The 20,450-nt window shown below is 39.5% G+C and overlaps 1 protein-coding gene and 1 pseudogene across 1 annotated transcript; both read right to left on the bottom strand.

The window, feature by feature from the left end:
• Nucleotides 1–323: 323 nt before the first annotated feature.
• Nucleotides 324–7,834, bottom strand: LOC114822326 (glycosyltransferase family 92 protein At1g27200-like; annotated as a pseudogene).
• Nucleotides 7,835–8,047: 213 nt separating this feature from the next.
• On the bottom strand, nt 8,048–8,868 carry LOC114822327 (uncharacterized). Its single transcript, XM_029096664.1, has 2 exons — nt 8,560–8,868; nt 8,048–8,416 (listed from the first exon to the last, which is right to left on the bottom strand). The coding sequence occupies exons 1-2, from the start codon at nt 8,866–8,868 to the stop codon at nt 8,048–8,050; spliced, it is 678 nt and encodes a 225-aa protein (XP_028952497.1).
• Nucleotides 8,869–20,450: the final 11,582 nt, after the last annotated feature.

The raw sequence follows: 20,450 nt of genomic DNA, 5'->3' as shown, positions 1-20,450 counted from the left end.
TCGTTCGAAAAGAAGTTTCTATGGCCCCCTTGCTCATTTAACACTGCATCCGGGTGCCGATGGAGATACAGCGACCCTTGCTCACTTATCACTGTGCTCGGGCCACACAGCGCGCCACTTACGGGTGACGCCCTAGCTTTAGCGCGATTTTGTTCTGGATTCATTTTCATAAGGATTCGACGTGATCATGGAGTGCCGGCTGTCGACTACCTGACGCCCTCCCCCTCCTCCTTTATCCGGGCTTGGGACCGGCTATGTAAGACATAGGCGGAGTTATTCCCTCACCTAATCACAGGAATAAAATCTATATCTTTATACCAAAAACAAACCTTATGAACAGAATGAAAAAGAAATTGTAAGAATCCTATGACTTAAATCTCATGTGCACATTTGTGACAAACATGAACTCATGCTCTATATACCAAGCTTCTGTGCCTGTACTTTGTCTTCATTTACATATATCCAATCAAACTCGTCCATGGCCGCCCGGCAGCAAACAAGTAGGAAAAAAACATATATATGGAATTAATCGAGATATATATTTCATGATTGCCACACCATCGTGTAGCCATCCGGCGTCGGAGACCCAAACCATCTATGCGTCAACATCTTCAACCCCTCTTCTCTAACCTCACAAAAATTTTCCGCCTACCCTTTTGGCTCCACCGGCTGAAACCCTAATCCTGGGGTCCTGTCTTGGGACTTAGGATTCAGCGCCAGCGTCCAATCCACCATGTAAGCTGACAACCTCCTCCGAAACTTGGTCTGGAATTCCGGCCACGCCTGGTACTTGTAATGGTTCATCACCCCCTTCTCCATGCTCAATTGCCTCGTTATGTACCCCTTCTTTAACTCAAAGTGATGTATCACGTTCACCTGCAAATAGGCCACCGCGTCCAGCTGCACTATCGACTTGTGCTGCTGCTTAAACCACCTCCGGCATGTGTACCCTTGTGTCACGCCTTCCGCCGGATGAGTTGTTCGGTTTGAAGGATCGAAATCGTTGCACTTGACCGAAACCTGCCCAACAACGTCGTCGTTATGGTTGTTTTGGGGCAGAAGAGATTTCGGCATGCCAACAATGCTATTCTTACCACATTAATATACCACATTAGTATACCATATTATGTGGCATCTGATGTGGCTGTCTACATCATCTAAATTAATCATAATTTAAATTAAAATTAAAACTATTTAATAAACTAATAATAAATAAAAAATCTGAAATTAAATGGTAATTGTGGCATACGAGGAGTCTCCTCTCCTTCTTTCCTTCCTCGTTGCTTCTTCTCCCGTTTCTTCTTCCAAGCCATTTTTTTGTTTCAACCCAGATTTTTTTCAGCAGCCTCGCCATCGATGGAAGCAAATCTTTTTGTTTCAGTTCTCAAACGATTGAGGTAAGAATGCAAACCCATATTTCTAGTGTGATATTTCACCATTCGAGTCTCTTGTTATTAACTATTGTATGCTTTTTATATTCCCCTCTCTCTCTCTCTCTCTCTTTCTCTTCTACAGGACCTGAGTAACCGGTCTTAACTTTTCATTGTTATATGCTTTTTATATTCCTCTCTCTCTCTCTCTCTCTCTCTCTCTCTCTCTCTCTCTCTCTCTCTCTCTCTCTCTCTCTCTCTCTCTCTCTCTCTCTTCTACAGGAACTGAGTAACCAGTCTAGCTTATTGCAAACCCAACTTTCCGAAATAAAAAAAGAGAATAAGGTGAATACCTGGAAATTTGTTCATAGAAAAATGACACTGGGGGTTGAAGAAGAACCCGAAAAATTGGAGGACACTAACCACGTGATGATTATTATCAGCCCCATATATGAAGGTAATTATTTTTATTATTTATTGGCATTCAGGTTCTACGTATTTGTTAATTTGATTCAAGAAATTGGAGTTTTAGTTTCATTTTTCGTTTATGAAAAGCTTGGAAAATTTGTATATACCATTTAGTGGAGGTCTGTAATTCTGAGATTAATAGAGTAAACAGAACGGTTTGAATGAAGCCCACTCGATATAAATGTATATACCCCATGCATACAAATGTATATACCCCAAGCACATACATATTTTTATAGCTCTAAAAACTTCAACGAAGTGGGATATAACTTTTAAAAACTTTTAAGAAGTGCAATATTTATAAATTTGTAAGCAATTGAGATTTCCTTTTTTTGTTTTTTTTTCTGCCACTCGGTCATATTGTCATCTTGTTGTGCATCTCTTTCAAAATCTTGGTATCTAATTATCTGATCTTTGTGTTCCATTGCATGTGTTTAAATTCTTCTTTTCATTGAAATTTCTACTGCATAATAATTTTAAGCAAGTTACAATTTTTCTATGTCTTATGAGATATTAGTCTATACGTATAGGCTGTTAATTAGCTTATCCAATGCCCTCCCCAGTGATTGTCAACAAAGAAGTTCCATGAATTCTGTATTCGCCTCGTACAAACTTCTCCTCATTTTATTTTTCCGCATGGAAACTTTCTGTTTCAGCTACTCTCTTTGCTCGATTCGGTGCACCGTCGAACTCCTACGACAAGGACTTTTCACTTTCTAGTCTTTGTATAATTTAATTTTTCTATCTAAAACACTTAATTTTGTTGTGGGGTTTGTTTTTTCAGCCATTGCAGTGCATACACTAGAATTAAGAGACTTGCACATATGGCTAGTGTATTTACATTGATAATATGGTGTAATATATAAACTTGTATAATTATGTTTTATGTTTTAGGAACATGGAGTTCTTCTAATGAATTTGCTGAAGAAGATAAATCATAACATGCTTCACTTGCGACTTTTGTAGAAATCCATAGAAAGTGATGCAATATGCCATATTGATGGTCCACCTCCTTGTAGAAGTGATAACATAGCTGCAACACGAGAGAGTAATGTCGTTGTGGAGGTATACGATAAATATATTGATCTTCTTGTTATCTTTTTCCTTAGTTAATAATCATTGTCATTATAATTACTATACTTACTCTTTGTAATTGTAATTACTTTTATTCTTTGGGATTTAGCATTCTCATCTTACACAAGGAGTTCAAATTTGCATGCATGCCAACCAATATCCTATTTTTCCCCATACTAATGTAAGTTGTGCATTTTGTCCTATTGATAGTGATTTTGAATTGCTTTTGTGTTAGCTATTGAATAAATATTACCTATTGTAGGAGGAAAACATGGCTTTGTTATTGGGACTCAGTCGAGGTAGTCATCCAAACCTGTTGTACAAAGAGTCTGAGATTGGAAATATAAGTTATCCTACTATGCATGGAAATTATGTCCAGGTAAACATTGAGAGGATGCATATAATCCTTTTGTAGTTATTAATTAAATATTTATTTACATCACATGGTATAATGCTTTATCTGTAGTTCTTATGGTTTTTTTTCTCTCTTTATTTAGGGTCAACAATATCCATACTGGAATGGAGGTTATAGTACGTACAATATGCATAGCTCTACGTCGAGAGGAAATGATGACCAAGAGCTCAACTAAGCAATGGAAGCAACAATGAAAGCAATTTCTTTATACAGTTTGAGTTTTTGTGGTTTTGGATCCTATTTCTTCTAAACATAGACTTCAATGCATTTCAAATATTTTGTAACAACAGCTAGTATGCAGACGTGTTGCTCTTCTAATTCTTGTTGTACTAAAAGCGGAGTTTAATCAAATTCTTAAAAGGAGCTTATGTTTAATCAACGAAATTGAAAAACGAAAGGCTTATATCAAAACACCGCTTTCTAAAGCTATAAACCAAAAACCAATTTCTTCCAAGATTCAATCTTGCAATCTTGCAGCAACGCTTATAGCTCAAGAAGAATGCAGAGGAAGTTAAGCACAAATATTCATAATCTGATCTTGAAAATGTTTCAACTTTTTATTCACATTTACAAGTTGTAGAACAATATTGATTAACCTGGTAAATCTACTGTATACAAATAGTGTCAAAAAAATTGAAGCAAAATCCAAACAAAAAAAAAGTACAAAAAATCTTTGAACCAGAATGTTTGTCATCTAACTGCAGAAGCAATAGTATGAGCCCACCATTTAAGATTGTCTTTCATGTCAATTTCATTCTCCAATGCAGGAAACCTCCAATTCATTAATGGCTTCTCTATCTTCCTCTTCTCCCTGATCTCCCAAGCTTCAGAAAAGGTACGGCCTTGTAATTGCAGACTCATCAAAACTCTCATCTCTACTATCATCTTTCTTTCCCAATCTTTGCAGCCCAGAAATGATTTTCTCCAAGAACCCTTCTGCTAACACACCCTCCAAATCAAAGTTGTCAACTCCGAGGACCTGCTTTATTTTCACATCAACCAGCGGCTTCAACTCCGTGGTGATATTATGTTTGCCAATATCAGTAAGTAAATAACACCTTAGAAAAGTTTCTCAAAACAGAAAAGAAGCAATGCTTTACCTGACTAGTGCATTGTAACGACATAATTTGCTGGTTTTGTAAATTTTCCTGCCAATGGAGAATTGTATTGCGTTAGTATCAAGAGGTGCAGTAGCATCAGAACTAAAGGTAGCACAAGGCCACTTGAAAACTACAGGGGAAGGATACTCAGAAAATTATACACTCCTCATTTGTATGTAATTGTCAATGCTTTCTTGCTAAAACTCCAATGATGTCATACTCACTACTATTCACATACATTCCCAAATTAATAAGTAATCAAATTATAAATTGCTACAATCTAAGGCAGTACATCATTTCCACAACTTCCAATTATCAGTGGCAACATTTTAGTAACATATAATATTGGAAAGCTAGGCCAATTACAATAATCAGACAATTTAAAAAATAAAATTAAAAATTTTGAACCAGACAATAAGAACACTTCATAGTGCCGACCCTGTCAAGCGCAAGAATTCTAACATCGGGTGGGTATATACACTAAATTTCTTCATATGAAACCTACACTTGGATGCAGAGGATACCTTATGTGTTCGAATCTGATTAAGCGATTCTCTAAGTGAATCTTCCATTTCCCCCAACTGTTCTACACTGTTGATCTTATCAAGGCTAGTAAAATTCAAGATTGGTAAAGCATTTGTTTAGGGGGCATAGACCATAGTAAAATTTCACTAGAACATAAATTAATGAAACATAAAATATGGCTCTCCAACCCAAATTTTCAGGTATTCACCTTAGTCTCTTTTTTTATTTCGGAAAGTTGGGTTTGCAATAAGCTAGACTGGTTACTCATATCCTGTAGAAGAGAGAGAGAGAGAGAAATATAAAAAACATACAACAACGAAAAGTTAAGACCAAGAGACTCGAATGGTGAAATATCTGAAGGAAAAATTTTGTCCTAGCTAAGAACATGTGAGAATATTTGAACACATAGGCAAACTATTAACATATTAAAGTAGGCATGCATTAAAAAACAATTCTAAAACCCATGACTTTCAAAGCCTAGTGAATGGTGAACCATGAGACTCTTCAACAACATTAAAGAGAAGGAAGGATTTAGAGATTCATTACCCTTGAAGCTCATCCTTGTTTACACAAGGGATTCACCCAAGTGGAGGGCCTTCAAGTCACCTCCTAGCTCCTTGGATCTTCCTTGTGATTTTCTACCTTTTGATGCTCCTTTGCTCCTTGAGGATGTGAGGAAAGGATCTCCAAAAAAACACCAAAGATTTGGTGTCTCTAAGTCTCCACACCAAGGATGAGGTGTGAAGATGAAATGGATGACTTAGAGAAGAAAAGATTGCTAGCTATCTCTTCCCTAAGTGGCCGGCCTCTTTTAGAGAAAAAAGAGAGAAAGTGTTTCTCATCTTTGTCTCAAGAAAATCCTAATGAGGTAAAAGCTATAAAGATGCTTTTATATCTCTTTTCTTAGGTGAGTGGCAAACTTGCAATTAAGCAAAACTTCCCACTTCCCTCACTATGGCCGGCCATCTTAAGTGATTGGGCTATTTGCCCATATTTGTTTTAGTTGTCATACAACTTAAACATAATGGGCCTAGTGGACCAAACCCTTTTGGACCCCGAAGCCCAAAACTAACTTAAAAGCCCAATACAAACCTTTCGTATAATTAATCAACTAATTAATTAACCTTGACCATTTTTCAATTAAATCATTTAATTGCTTATCCATTTCATTTATATTTCTTCACTTTCATCCTTACTCGGTGTACGATCCATTAGGTTCCAATTAGCGAGGCAGTGGACGATTGTTACTCTTAACAATCAATTGTGAATTGAAACTTCATTTCAATTCTCCCTTTGATTAAGATTTAGTGTTTGCTAATCTTCAGGGCTTCCACAAACCATGAGTAACACCTAACAGCATGTCATGGCTACCCAAGCTAAATAGAATTGGTTGGAGAACCTATCCAGTTACAATTACAATGCAATACGGTCATTCTCTAATACAATACTCTTAATCACATTGTTTGAGTGATAGTTTGTTTCATGTCTACTATCCAATGTAATACTTCTCTATAGGATTCAATTGAATATGATTTGGAACATACTTCCTAAGTCATATTTGTATGCTTTGGCCAAAGACTCCCGAATAATATCTTAGAGTATTCTCCTTCCACCATGGAAGGTTAGAGATCCCTTGTTGTGCATTCATATGCCTACATGACTAGATAGCTTAACCCCAACAATGCCGTGGACACTCTCGATGGAATGCCTTTGACATGATCAAAGATCAAGGACCTAATCATTAGACATCTATGATGCCTCAAGTCAAAGGATTACTTTGCATATTGCAACTAACGAGTTCTTACATGACATGCATGTTCAAACTCTCTTTTTATCGTTGTTCAGTGTACTCGATTGCCCTTTCGAGCACCTACGTGTTTGTCTTAGTGTCCAACACTAAATGACTTGAGACTAGTCATACTCACGCTTGAGTTGACATAACACATACTAACCTTAGCGGATTGTCAATGCCCAATTGGCAATCCTATGGCTAGGAACGTTTTAGGAATGAATATAAGAGAAAGGTCTCGTTAATCTAACTTACTTAAATCACTTATCTCTTAGATCAAATATATTCCTTGGAATCCCTTATTGCTTAAACACATGATACAATAAATATTGATTAACAATAAGCTTTGTCCTTCATTAAACATATAATAGTTTAATACAATAAGTATTCCAAAAGCTATTACATCAAATGAGTGGCTTTGTGGGCGTACTTCCAACAATATCACACTGGAAGTATGGGTTTGCATTCTTACCTCAATCGTTTGAGATCTGAAACAAAAAGATCTGCTTCCATCGATGGCGAGGCTGCTGAAAAAAAATCTGGGTTGAAACAAAAAAATGGCATGGAAGAAGAAACGGGAGAAGAAGCAACGGGGAAGGAAGGAAGGAAATGACTCCTCGTATGACACAATTACCATTTAATTTCAGTTTTTTATTTATTGTTAGTTTATTAAATAGTTTTAAATTTAATTTAAATTATGATTAATTTAGATGATGTGGATATCCACATCAGATGCCACATAATGTGGTATACTAATGTGGTAAGAATAACATTGTTCTTTCGGCATGTGCTTTGAGGGTTTGTGAGACTGGGCCCACGAGTAAGGCGCGAACACGAATTCGTCCAGGTCGACGTACATGATCCACTTGCACATACGCCGGGCGTACAGGGTGGTATGCGAGAACCCTGCTTCCTGCGTCTTGGGCCAAATCCAAGACAGCGTTGTAATGTTGTACCCCTTATCGTTGAGCTATTTTACGACATTCTCAAGACCGTCGTCGCTGTCGTTGTCGTAGAAGATGAAGCGATCGACTCCGATTTTGGAATGGTAAATCACCCACTCCCTTAGGAACTTTGCCACGTTGTACACCATGGTGCATACGCACACCTCGTCTTCCAATTTATTATGTTGAATTTATGTGGTCCCCGCACTAGCATTAGTCTCCAAAGGTGGAAAAAAATTTTGTTGTATGGGAATACACTATGTGTTTTTATGAAAGTGATAGAAAATTTTAATTTTTAAGTTATTAACCTTTTAGTTCACATAACCAATTATTTACATAGAACACGTCATGTGACGGTCATGCTAAAAAATCTCTGCCAAAGGTGACCTGGGTGAGTAGTACGCAACGGGCGGGACTACGACATTTGCGTCAACGATCTCCAGTGAGAATTTTATGTTGGAATTGACCGCTGTTACGTTGGGGTGGTGGCACCTGAACACCTCTTGTACGGAGCTCATAACAGCGGTTCTGACGGCATTGCTTTTGTCGTTGGTGTCGCCAAACATGCACCTGAACTCGGTGGGAGGTCGGTTGATGCCCTGGCGGTTGTCCAAAACCTTGGTGAACAGGACGACGTCGTCTTCGGTCGAGAACGACTCGTAGACCATGAAGTCCCACCAGATTAGCTCCGGTGAATTTGGAATCGGCACTAGCGTGTCCTTGTCGGAGCCCTTCCCCAACACAGGTTAGTCAAATTGGCGGAGACGCTTCACTCGGTTGGGCATGGGGCACATCAGCTTCATCCGGTTTGTAAACGGCAGTGTTTTGGAAAGACTGGCAGGCGAGGTGTCGTTTTGTTCTGGAACAGACAAACATAGGTGTCACTGCTGGCGAATGGCAGCGGAGTCTCTGGGGAGACGATGAGGAGAACCTCCCAGGCAGGGAGTAGACCGGAGACGGTGGATGAAGTGTTAGCAACGCAGGAAACGTCGTGGCAAGTGCGTTGAGTGGTGGGAAGAGGCTGATCGCGGACGGCGAGGATGGAATGGTGGCGGTCATCAGCGAGGGAGATGGGGAGATGGTTGATTAAGTCGGTAGTGCGGGAGAGGTGGAGGGAGAAGAAGGCGACGAGGAAGAGGGAGGCGCAGGCGAAGAGGAGGAAAGCAGGGAGTGGGCGGCGCATGGCTTCTTAGAGGCAAACAAAGAGGGACAAAAATGACGGAGGAGGAGGACGAGAATTTAAAGAAGGGTGGGGGCGGTGGTGGTGGGGAGGAGAGCTGGAATATCGTCATCCTCGTCGAGTTTAAATTCTAATTTCGAATCGAATCAAAATCCGAAATGAATTGGGATTGGAATTGGATCGTTGGTGACTGAGGCGTGTTTGGATTGGAGTTTTAATTTTGTTGAGGAGAGAGAGATTAAATGGGATATGGCAAAATAATGAGATGATAATAATGGTTGATGCAACATCTTTAAAACATGTTAATTTTATATATTTAGTTATTATTTATTTCAATTTCTTACAACCATTAAAATCATATATGAGATTAAAATATTTTAAAAATATTATATGAAGTTGCAACTAACTTCAAATCTCAGACAATAAAATGTAATTTACTCATTTTTTTTATGTGTAAAAAAATTGTGGTTGTTGTGGTCTATTTTATCTGACAAGGTTAAAGAGGGTCGGCGGCAAAAGAAAGAAAAAGTGATGTGTTTGTAGAATTGTGGAGGAATATGTGTTGTTATCCCTTATACATTGTGCCTTTATTTATAGTAGTGAAATGAGAGAAGATATTCCTTCATCCCAAGGAATACAAGATACAATAAGAAAGGATAACTAGAATCAAATCTAATCTAGAATTTACACAATCACACTTAAACTAGGAATGTTTACAACACTCCCTCTTGAGTGTGTAAATACTCAAGGTAGATTTAGCATCATGCAGAAGTTGAGGAAGTCGACTATTCGGCACTGATTCTAAGGAACAACGCTTATTCTCAATAAGGTAGGAATTTGCATAAATAGTAAGCCTCTCTAAAAAACCCTAAGGCTATGGCCAAAACCCAAGGAGGGACAAAATCCATAGTCTAAGGAAAAACATGTGAGAAATGCAAATGTAAACACGGAAATTAAATTTCGATGTCTACAGCAAAGTCAAAAGAAACGTCTATGGGACGTCATCAGGGATATGACCAACCAAAGGTGGGTGCCTTGTTAAAACCTAGTTAGGTAGCAAAAATTCAGTGAGAAAAATGCTCCTAATCATAGGAAAAAAGAGTACGTTAAGATCAAGCAAATATCTACAGGATACTCCCCTTGAGTTTGACATAATTCCAAAGAGAAATAGCAAAGTTACAACTCATAAAGTTTACGCATACCAATTCCATATACAAGTTTCTAAAACGTCGTTTTCGACAGTGATTTGGTGAAGAGGTCGGCCAGATTGTCTTGTTAACAGATTTGCGTGACTTTAATCTTTTGATGCTCTTGTTGTTGATGTGAAAAGAAAAACTTCAGCTCAATGTGCTTGGTGTTGTCTCCTTTGATGTAACCCTTCTTGAGCTGTTCGATGCATGCTGCGTTGTCTTCAAAGATCATCGTCGGGACACCAACAGCGGAATAAAGTTCGCAAGAGCTTCAAATATGGCCCACTACTGGTCTCAACCAAAAGCATTCCCGAGTTGCTTCATGCAAGGCGAGAATTTTAGCATGGTTAGACGAAGTGGCAACTAAGGTTTGTTTAGTTGACCTCCAAGAGATTGCGGTGCCTCTAACAGTAAAGACATAACTTGTTTGAGAATGCGCCTTGTGCGGATTAGACAAGTATCCTGCGTCGGCATAACCAACAAGGTGAGAATCAACTCGAGAAGCATAGGGTGCGGCACCATTCGAGGATTCGTAGAGATAGAACAAGCCTAAATCTGTAGTACCCTTAAGGTAACGAAAGATGTCATTCACGCCAGTCTAATGTCTGTGTGTAGGTGCATTACTGTTTCATGCCAAAAGATTAATAGCGAAAGAGATGTCAGGTCTAGTGCATTGAGCTAAGTACAATAAAGTGCCTATCACACTTAGATAAGGAACTTCAAGCTCCAAAATCTCTTCATCATCCTTCTTCGGACGGAAGGGATCTCGTTTTGCATTTAGCGATCGAACGACCATAGGAGTACTCGAAGGCTTCACTTTATCCTCATTAAAATGGCGCAACACCTTTTAGGTGTAGTTCGATTGATGTACTAGGATTCCATCTGAACAATACTCTATCTCGAGACCGAGACAGTATCGAGTCTTACCTAGATCTTTTATCTCAAATTCTGACTTCAGGTGCGTGGCAGTTCTCGTGAGCTCTTCAAGAGTTCCGATAAGATTCAAGTCATCGACATATACCACAACAATCGCAAATCCAATTGTGACTTCTTAATGAACATACAAGGGCATAGTTTGTTGTTCACATATCCCTGACTAGTCAAATACTCACCCAGTCGGTTATACCACATTCTTCCAAATTGTTTCAAACCGTAGAGTGAATGCCTTAGCTGAATTGAGAGCCTATTCCGGGGTTTGGAAATATTTAAACCAGTCAATGTAATTCCTTCAGGAACTTTCATATAGATTTTCGTATCAAGATCCCCATAGAGATACATGGTTACTACGTCCATCAGGATATCCAGTTTTTCAAAAACTACCAAACTGATTAGGTAGTGAAAAGTAATCATATCCATAACGGGTGAGTAAGTTTCGTCATAGTCAATCACGGGGCGTTGTCAGAAGCCTTGTACGACAAGACGAGCTTTGTAACGCAAAATTTCATTCTTCTCATTACGCTTCCGAACGAAAACCCACTTGTAGCCAACGAGCTTCACATGTGGAGAAGTAAGAGCTACAGGTCAAAACACCTTATGTTTCGCAAGCGAATCGAGTTCGACTTGGATTTCTTGTTTCCAGCTTGACCAATCAGTTTTATGTCAACATTCATCAACGGAACACAGTTCAATGTCATCGCTCAACATGATCTTAGTAGCTACTGCATATGCTAATGCATCGTCGACAATCATCTCATTTCTACGCCACACATCATCTAAGCTAGCATAATAGACCGAAATCTCATGATTCTCGGGAGGAAGATTCGCCTCTTCAAGGACACTTCCATAATCTAGAATTTCCTCATGAGTTGGATAAAATAGGTAAGCGATAATCAGATTCACAGTAGGCTCTTCAGGACCTTTTGTAGTGGGTTTCCTCTTCCAGGGGTGTGAATCCTTTGAACTAAGGGGTCTACCATGCTTTTGTGAAGGGGCAAATGATTGGCTAGCCATTAATGTACGTGGATCACCAGAATTGGTGTCCCGGGCCTCTAGGAGGGAAGTCCATCGTACATTTCGTACATCCATCTTTGCAGGCGTATTCGCAGCTAGAATATGTGATCTTGTCACGCACGCTAGATCGGTGAAAGCATCTGGCATACTCTGAGCTATGCTCTGGAGATCTAATATGCGTTGTACTTCAGTTTTAGACTGAGCGGTGCGGGGATCTAAATGAGACGAAGTGGGAGTCATCCACGATAATTTACGTCGTTCTTCAGGAATGTTGACGTTCTTATCTCCCCCTAACGATGGGAAGATTATCTCATAGAAGTGACAATCCGTGAAACAAGCGGGAAACAAATCACCTGTCAAAGGTTCTAAGTAATTAATAATCGAAGGAGAATCATATCCGACATAGATTCCCATCATTCACTGAGGCCCCATTTTTGTACATAAGGGTAGCGAGATTGCCACATATACCACACAAACAAAAACACGTAGATCCGATATGTCGGGTTCGTATCCGGTGACCAACTGAAGGGCACTAAATGGTTGTGTCACAACATGCCTCAAACAGACCAACTTTACTGTGTGCAATATTGCATGACCCCAAGTAGCGATCAGGAGCTTGGTACGTATGACCAACGATTGAGCACTCATTTGTAAGCGCTTAATGAAAGTGCTTGCCAGGCTATTCTGGGTGTGAACATGGGTTACATGATGTTCAACTTTAACCCCAACCAACATGCAATAGTCATCAAAAGTGTTAGAGGTGAATTCTCTAGCATTATTCAATCGAATAGATTTGATTGGATAATCAGGGTAGTGAGCCATGAGCTTGATAACCTAAGCCAACAGTTTGGAGAATGCAGCGTTCCTTGTGGACAACAAGCACATGTGTGACCAACGTGTGGAAGCATCAACTAAAACCATAAAGTATCTAAATGGTCTACAGGGAGGGTGAATCAGTCCATAAATGTCCCCCCTGAATCTGTTGTAGAAAAATGGGAGGATTCGAATGAATCTTGTCATAAGAAGGCTTAGTAATAAGCTTTCCCATCGAACATGTTTGAGATGAGATTCCTTGGATCGAATCTAAACTTCGGGTTAGTGGATGCCCGTGTGAAGATTTGAGGATACGACGCATCGCTGTTCGTCCAGGATGTCCCAAATGATCATGCCAAAGTGTAATTTCGTGTGCGGTCCAGTAGTAAGGCAGGCCACATAGTGGCATTCGATGGGGCCTATGGTCATAGTATATAGACCACTCGGGGTACGCTCCATCTTCTCTAGAATACGCTTATGGCCATATTCGTAGGAAGTCATGCATAGAAATTCAACTTCGTTTTGTATGTGGGTTTCAGCGTGGTAATTGTTATCTCTAATGTCCTTGAAACTCAACAACGTTCTTCTGGAACATGGAGAATAGAGTGCCTTAGAAATGGTCAAGATTGTACCATTGGACAACATTATACATGCCTTACCGTATCCTTCTATCAAGTTGGTGAAATAGATGCGTTCACGCAAAACTATATGCATGGTTGCATCATCTACCAGACAATTAACTTTCACACTAGTCATACCTAGAATGAAAAATTAATTTGAATCAGTCACATGCATAAAAGTTTTTTAAAAAAATATCAATTCAAAATAATTTCATTTATTCAAGGATGGTAATTAATTAAAACTTAATATCCAAAAAACAAATCAACAACAAATAATCCAAACATAAAGGAAAATTGTTCAAAAATCAACCAAAATCAAAGGAGGGGTTTGGCGACTAGGTGGAATTCGGCCTCATTGTCTTATTTCAACTAAAAAATAAGTCTATGTCTAAGATTCTAATCTTCCATAGGGGTGGTATCCTCTTGAAAGTCAGAAACCTCCATCTTTGTAGTCTCCGGTTCATCCACTTGCATGAAGTTTGATTCAAACGAGAATGATATTCATCTACAACCTTCTTGGGAGCTCGGCAAACACAGGACCAATGGTCCTTTGAACCACAACAATAGCACATATCATCGTCCATGGTTTCAAGTGCTTTGCCCCTATTCTTGAAGTTCTGGGCCTTGGGAGCGAGGTTTAGGTGCTTATGGGCTTTGTTTCCTCCCTTAGATGGGCCTTAACTCTGTTGACCTTGGTGGGATGGCTTCTGGCCACCCCTACCATGCCTTTTTTGTCATTTTGGGCGTTAGTTGGTGATACAGTGTGCTTCAAGCACAACAATCGCCCTAGTAGGTCGAGCGTAATGATTCTTCATCAACAGCTAGTTCGGCTTTTCAATGAGAAGTAAAACAGAGATCAAATATGAGAACTTAGTGAACTTCTGAGCTCTATATTATTGTTGCTGGACAATATTAGAGGTAAAGAAGATCGAATAGGTCTTCTCCAGGAGATCCTCTTCAGTCAAAGTTTCATTGCAAAACTTAAGAAATGATCGGATTCAACAAACTTCATAATTATATTCATTCACAGACTTAAAGTCTTAGAAGCGCAAATATTGCTAGTAGTGTCTTGCTTCAGGTAAAAATATGTCTTTTTGTTGATCAAAACAATCAGCCAAAGCGACCCATAGTGCACATGGATCCTCCTCAGCAAGATACTCAGTTTTCAGAGCATCATGGATTTGTCTTCGGATGAAGATCATGGCAGTGGATTTTTCAGCTTCGTCAACAGGGTTGTTCATCTCTTCTTCAATAGCAGGACATAAGTTATTGGCAGTGAGGTGGAGCTTCACATCTTGGACCCACTTGAGGTAATTCCTTCTAGAGACCTCTAAAGCGGTGAAGTCGAGTTTGTTCAAATTCGACATGTTCTTATCATGAAATAGATGGACAAGATGTGGTTAGTGTAATGGAGAAAAATCAATCCATTCACATAGGAGTAGAACATACAAGTTCTAATAGACATGTATTGGTCTACTTTTGCATGAAAAAGTTCGGGTTGTCATGGGTGATGTTTTTAAGTGAAAAACTTCAGGTTTTCAAACAAGGCATGTTTGTAAGAAACTTCAAGTTTCAAAATAATTATGAACTTTAGGTTCATATATTCTTGCAGGCAAGCACAAATATATACAAAACAATATGCAAAATATAATTTGTAGGTCAAAAATTATAATTGAATTTAATTATTTGGACTTCGGGGCAAATTAAAGTGTGGGTGAAAAAATATAAAACCCATTGGGCCTAAAAATAATTAGGCGAATAAAACTCGGGGCCCAAAAGAAAAACTAAGCCTAAATGTGGCTTAAGAAAATTGGTCCGCGCTTCTTAGGCCCAAAAATTGGGCTAGGGGTCTTGAGTGTAGGTTGTAGGCCTACGGGGAAAGATAGGAGCAGGGGAATGGACTGCTGTAAGCAAACCCCAAAAAAAAAAAAAAAAAAATTCATACGGGCCGCTTTAGGCAAGCCCAAAAAAAAATTGCTTGTTTTTTTTTTCATGGGCTGGGTCTAACAGAAAACGAAATGGGTTGTTGGATCTGGGCTGGGACAACACATAACAGCTGCAAGCCCAACGGGCGCTGAGAGCGGTCGAGACCTAACTGGGCTCGGGTTGAGAAGGTTCGAGACACCCCAGCGATGTTGGGTGTCAGAACGTGGCTGAAAGACGCCAGCGTCGCTTCAGGTGACTATCCTCGAGGGTACATGGCACGACGAGGCATAAGGGTTCGACTGGGAACTCAAATCTTGGATGAAAACCTAAGTTTCGACGTTGGGGAGGTCTGAGAGCGATGAGGATTCGAGGAATCTGTCAAAGAGCTTCTTCGATGTTCATCGGATTTCTGAGAAAAAAAACCCATCGTTTCCGATGATGGCAAGGTCCTAATCACAACTACAGGTGTGATTTCCCAAGAACAATGGTGGTGAAGTCATGGCCTACTACGGGTGGCGCCGTGGGTTAAGGTTTGATGCCAAAAGCATCTTCTCAGATGGAGCAAGGGTTTTGCTCCGGTGCTTTGCAGCCTATATGGGCTCGTGTAAGCCCAATGTTGTCGGGGTCACTGGTTTGAAAAAAAAAACCCCTAGGTTTCTCGGAAACTTTTTTCAATTCAATACAATTCATATATAATTCAATTGGATGCATATGCAATTCAATAATTTGATGCAATTCATATAATTGCATCACCAATATCAAATTCACATAATTCAACAATTATGATTATGAGGCATACACAATATATGTAGGATCTAAAATTCGTAAAACATAAAGTTGGGTCATGCATCATGGTGAATGTTCATGCTATCAGGGTTGCAGAAATATCGAGATAAAACCCGTTGTTTTGAAGGAACTTAATTGAGTGATGATATGGATGAACTGGTTTGATGCAGAAAAAATCTTCAGCGTCAAATTCCTAAGCGCAGCGGTAGGAGCGTGCTGATAACGTGTTGTGGTCTATTTTAGCTGACAAGGTTAAAGGGGAATGTGAAAATTCAGACAGATGTTGCAGAGTACTGGAAAAGGAGGGCAAAACCTCGGCTTCAGATGTTGAATAATGCTATCAACATATGCCACTTCAAGAATTTTGTTAATGAGAAAATTGTTAAAGAGAAGGATGCTTTGCAAAACGATAATAAGGACTTGCAAAAAGAAAACAAGAAGTTGGAAAAAGAGAAGAAAAAATTGGAAAAACAAAAAATTGAACTTGAAAAGAAGAACACTGCAGTGGGGCAACAAAAGAAAAAATGGGAAGAAGAAAAGAATGAGTTGCTGGAAAAGAACAAGGGACTGCTGAAGGAGAAAATTACCTTGAATGGCAGCAAGAAAAGTCCTACAAGCAGTGTGAACTAAATGCATTAAACAAGGAAAAAATGGAAAAAGTAAGAGAGAAATTTCAAATTCTAAAAGCTGAGAAGATTTCTCTAGAAGAATTGGTGAAGAAGCAATAAGAAGAAATTTATGAGCTAAACAAGACCTTGGGTTTCATCAATGAGGTTGGACCAGAAAAATAAGAGAAAACTAAGAAACATGTTTATCAAGATTCTACAATTGAAAGCGAATCTGTTAAAACTGGGGACAAAATCGTAATCGCTTATGATCAAGAGGTAGCTATCCAGTCAAAACTGTAGCGATTTGTACAGATTATAGGGATTATATTTGATTAGCCGTATTTAGGGTTTTATTTGTTTCCGTGTATAGTTTACTTACTTGTATAGCACTCTTTGTAAACCCTATTTATACTCTACTCTCAGAGAGAATAAAATATCATTATTTTACCCATATACTGTTTGACTTGGTATCATAGCAGTAAAACCAAACAAACCTCCTACCCGTGCAAACCCTAATATGAGAAACTCTAAATCTTGCCGTTGCTGTGGAAATTTTTCTGTGAAAATTTTCTGCGTTTGTGTCTTGCTGTGTTGATTGTTTCCACTGTTATTTGGTGTGTGTGTGTGTTCTACAACCATGGCTGGTGATGATGATGTTAAACCCAACTCCGGTTCGTCTGGTACCAAGGATGAACGACCTTACCGTGATTATTCTGCTCCTATTGGACAAGAGAAATTAAATGGCTCCAACTATGTCTTCTGGTCTTGTAACACCCTTCTTACGATAACTGGACGACGTATGGTGGGGTTTATCAATGGCATAAAACCTACTCCTAAGGATGGTGATTCTGTGGAATACTCCGAATGGGAAGAGAATAATTGTTTAGTACAAATATGGCTTTTCAACTCTATGACTCGGATTGTGAGAAGTCTCTTTTAGCGTTGTACTTCAGCATATGATGTGTGGCAGGCTACAAGGAAGACTTTTACAGTCACCCAAAACAGCTCCCGGTTGTTTCAACTTCGAAGACAGTCCGTGACTACAACCCAAAATGGTGAATTTGTTGCTATGTTTTATGAGAAGCTTCATGTTATCTGGGAGGAGATTGACAATCTTCGTCCTAATCCACATACCAACCCTAAGGATGTGGCTCTCTGACAGAAGGAAATTGAATCTGAGAGGGTGTATGATTTTCTTGAAGGGCTTGATCCACAGTTTGATGGTGTTCATAGCCGTATCTTGGCTAGACTCCGGTGCCTTCTATCTTGGAGGCGTATGAATTGGTCGTGGAAGAAAGCACCCGTCAAGTCACTATGCTTAGGGGTTATGCTGCTTTGAAGATTGGTACAAGCCAGCATCGGACCAATGGTGCTTCCTCAACTGGCGGTGGTGGTCGTCAGTCGTCCCTTGTGAGTGCACGTTCCGGAGGCTCTTAGAACTCCAAGTCTGCCGTCTCCCGCCCTCCTGCAGCAAAGGTTCAACTTGGTTCTCGTGAATATGCCCATTATGGAGGTGATCATCTTTTAGAAAAATGTTTCCAGCTTCATGGTGTTCCAGATTGGTTTCTTGAGTACAAGGCCGGTAAGTTTAGACCCAAAGCTGCTCATGTCGTGAATGCAGGCGAGATTGAGTCGCCTCGTCCTTCCATGAATTTGAGTGTGACAAATTCCGTACCAGGTAATGGTTCCAATACATGGATAATTGACACTGGTGCTACTGATCATGTGACTTATAATTCTAAGATTTTTTATGAGTTGTCTAGCCAAACTCGTGACCCTTTTATCACGTCTGCCAATGGTATGCTGTCTCCAATTACTGGAGGAGGCACAATCACACTTACCCCTACCTTGTCCCTGGCACATGCGTTATTGGTACCCAATATTAATTGTTATTTATTATCTGTGGGACAATTACTGGACTCACTAAATGGCTATGCTACTTTCTATCCTACATGCTGTATGTTTCAGGATCTCAAAATTCATGAGATGATTGGACGTGGTAAAAGGATAGGGGGTTATACTACTTGACTCTATCAACAGACGTGGTTCGTGGTAGTATTGCTAATAAAGTTCAGAGTGGCAGTGACAAGGACAAGCATGAGTTGTAGTTATGGCATCATCACTTGGGACACCCTTCTTTTGGATATCTTAAACATTTATTTCCTTCACTATGTCGTTCATATAATGAGACTTGTTTTAAGTGTGAAACATGTGTATTGGCCAAAAGCCATTATACTGTTTTTCCCTTAAGTAATAATAAAGTTCTTCAGCCATTTGCGTTGGTACATTCCGATGTATGGGGTCCTGCTAAGATTACTTCAAATGGATTTCGTTGGTTTATCACTTTTATTGATGATTGCACACGTTTAACTTGGGTTTTCTTGATGAAGAATAAAAGTGATGTGACATCTATTGTACAAGAATTTACTGCCATGGTATTTACTCAGTTCCAGACTAAAGTCAAAGTGCTTTGGTTTGATAATGGAGGAGAATATGTGAACACTACCTTGAGTTGTTTCTTTCGTGAACAAGGTATTATTCATCAGACGACTACTCTATTTACACCCCAACAAAATGGTGTGTCTGAGCGGAAGAATCGCCATTTACTTAAAGTCGCTCGTGCTTTACTCTTGGGAATGTCGGTCCCTAATTATCTTTGGGGACATGTAGTTTTAGCCGCATGTTATTTGATCAATCGGACTCCTAGCCGAGTTCATGATTTCCACACACCTTTTGCAGTTTTACAAGAACATATCTCACCTATTGCTATCTCCAAGCTTCCTCCCAAGGTGTTTGGATGTGTTGTGTATGTGCATATTTATTCTCATCAACGGAGTAAGCTAGATCCTTGTGCTCTTCGATGTGTGTTCATTTGGTACTCAAATACTCAAATAGGTTACAAGTGTTATCATCCTCCTACTCAAAAGACTTATGTCTCCATGGATGTCACCTTCCATGAAGAGGTCCCGTATTTTGCCTCATCGTCTCCTATCCCTCCACTTCCCGAGGAGAGGGTTTGCGAAGTGTTTAGTGAAGGAGCAACAAAGAGTGCAGAAAATAGTGATATTGTGAGGTTGCTCGATCCACCTTATCACCCTTCATCCACTGAGCAGTTGTCGTGTACTCACCCTTCTTCCACTGAGAAATTGTCGTGTACTAGTGAAGGAGCAACATGCTTGGACAGTGACATTGTGCATGGAAATGTTGATGAAGATGTGCTGAGTAGTAGTATTCCAACCCCCTCTGCCTTACCATTGTCTCAATCGACTCATGTGACTTAGAAAGGTGATGAGTTGACAAATGATTACTAATGGGATATTTGGACTTTGTGTGTATATCAGGAGAATATTGGATTTTAGGTTTACCACGATTAACTCGTGGGGGCAACTCATAAGTAGATATAGGCACATTAGTAAACTATCTCAAACACCTGTACAACCTCAAACTCAAACAATGGTCAAATGCATAAAGCAAAAAGCCAAAAAAAAAATAAGAGGAATATGCAATTCTATTACACTTCCATGGAGAAAACAAGAGCATCAAATGAGTGGAATGGTTATCCAGCATACTTTCACCTACCCACAATGCCATCAACCTTTTCTAGGAAAAAGCACCAGTGTAAGAAAAATTTACAACTAAATCTATAATTTCTGTTATACTTCAAAATATTGATTCTGCATTAACATATTTCT

This window comes from Malus domestica, chromosome 16, assembly GCF_042453785.1.
Source record: "Malus domestica chromosome 16, GDT2T_hap1".
NCBI classification, from domain to species: domain Eukaryota; kingdom Viridiplantae; phylum Streptophyta; class Magnoliopsida; order Rosales; family Rosaceae; genus Malus; species Malus domestica.
The sequence above is the reverse complement of the archived record's forward strand: the minus strand, read 5'-3'. Positions and strand labels throughout refer to the sequence as shown.

What these genes read in the sequence shown, in the direction of transcription:
- LOC114822327 (XM_029096664.1), bottom strand. Translation starts at nt 8,868, where the DNA reads ATGCGCCGCCCACTCCCTGCTTTCCTCCTCTTCGCCTGCGCCTCCCTC. An exon ending in TCGCCAGCAGTGACACCTAT is followed by an intron (nt 8,417 to 8,559) that starts GTTTGTCTGTTC and finishes GTGTTGGGGAAG; the next exon opens with GGCTCCGACAAGGACACGCT.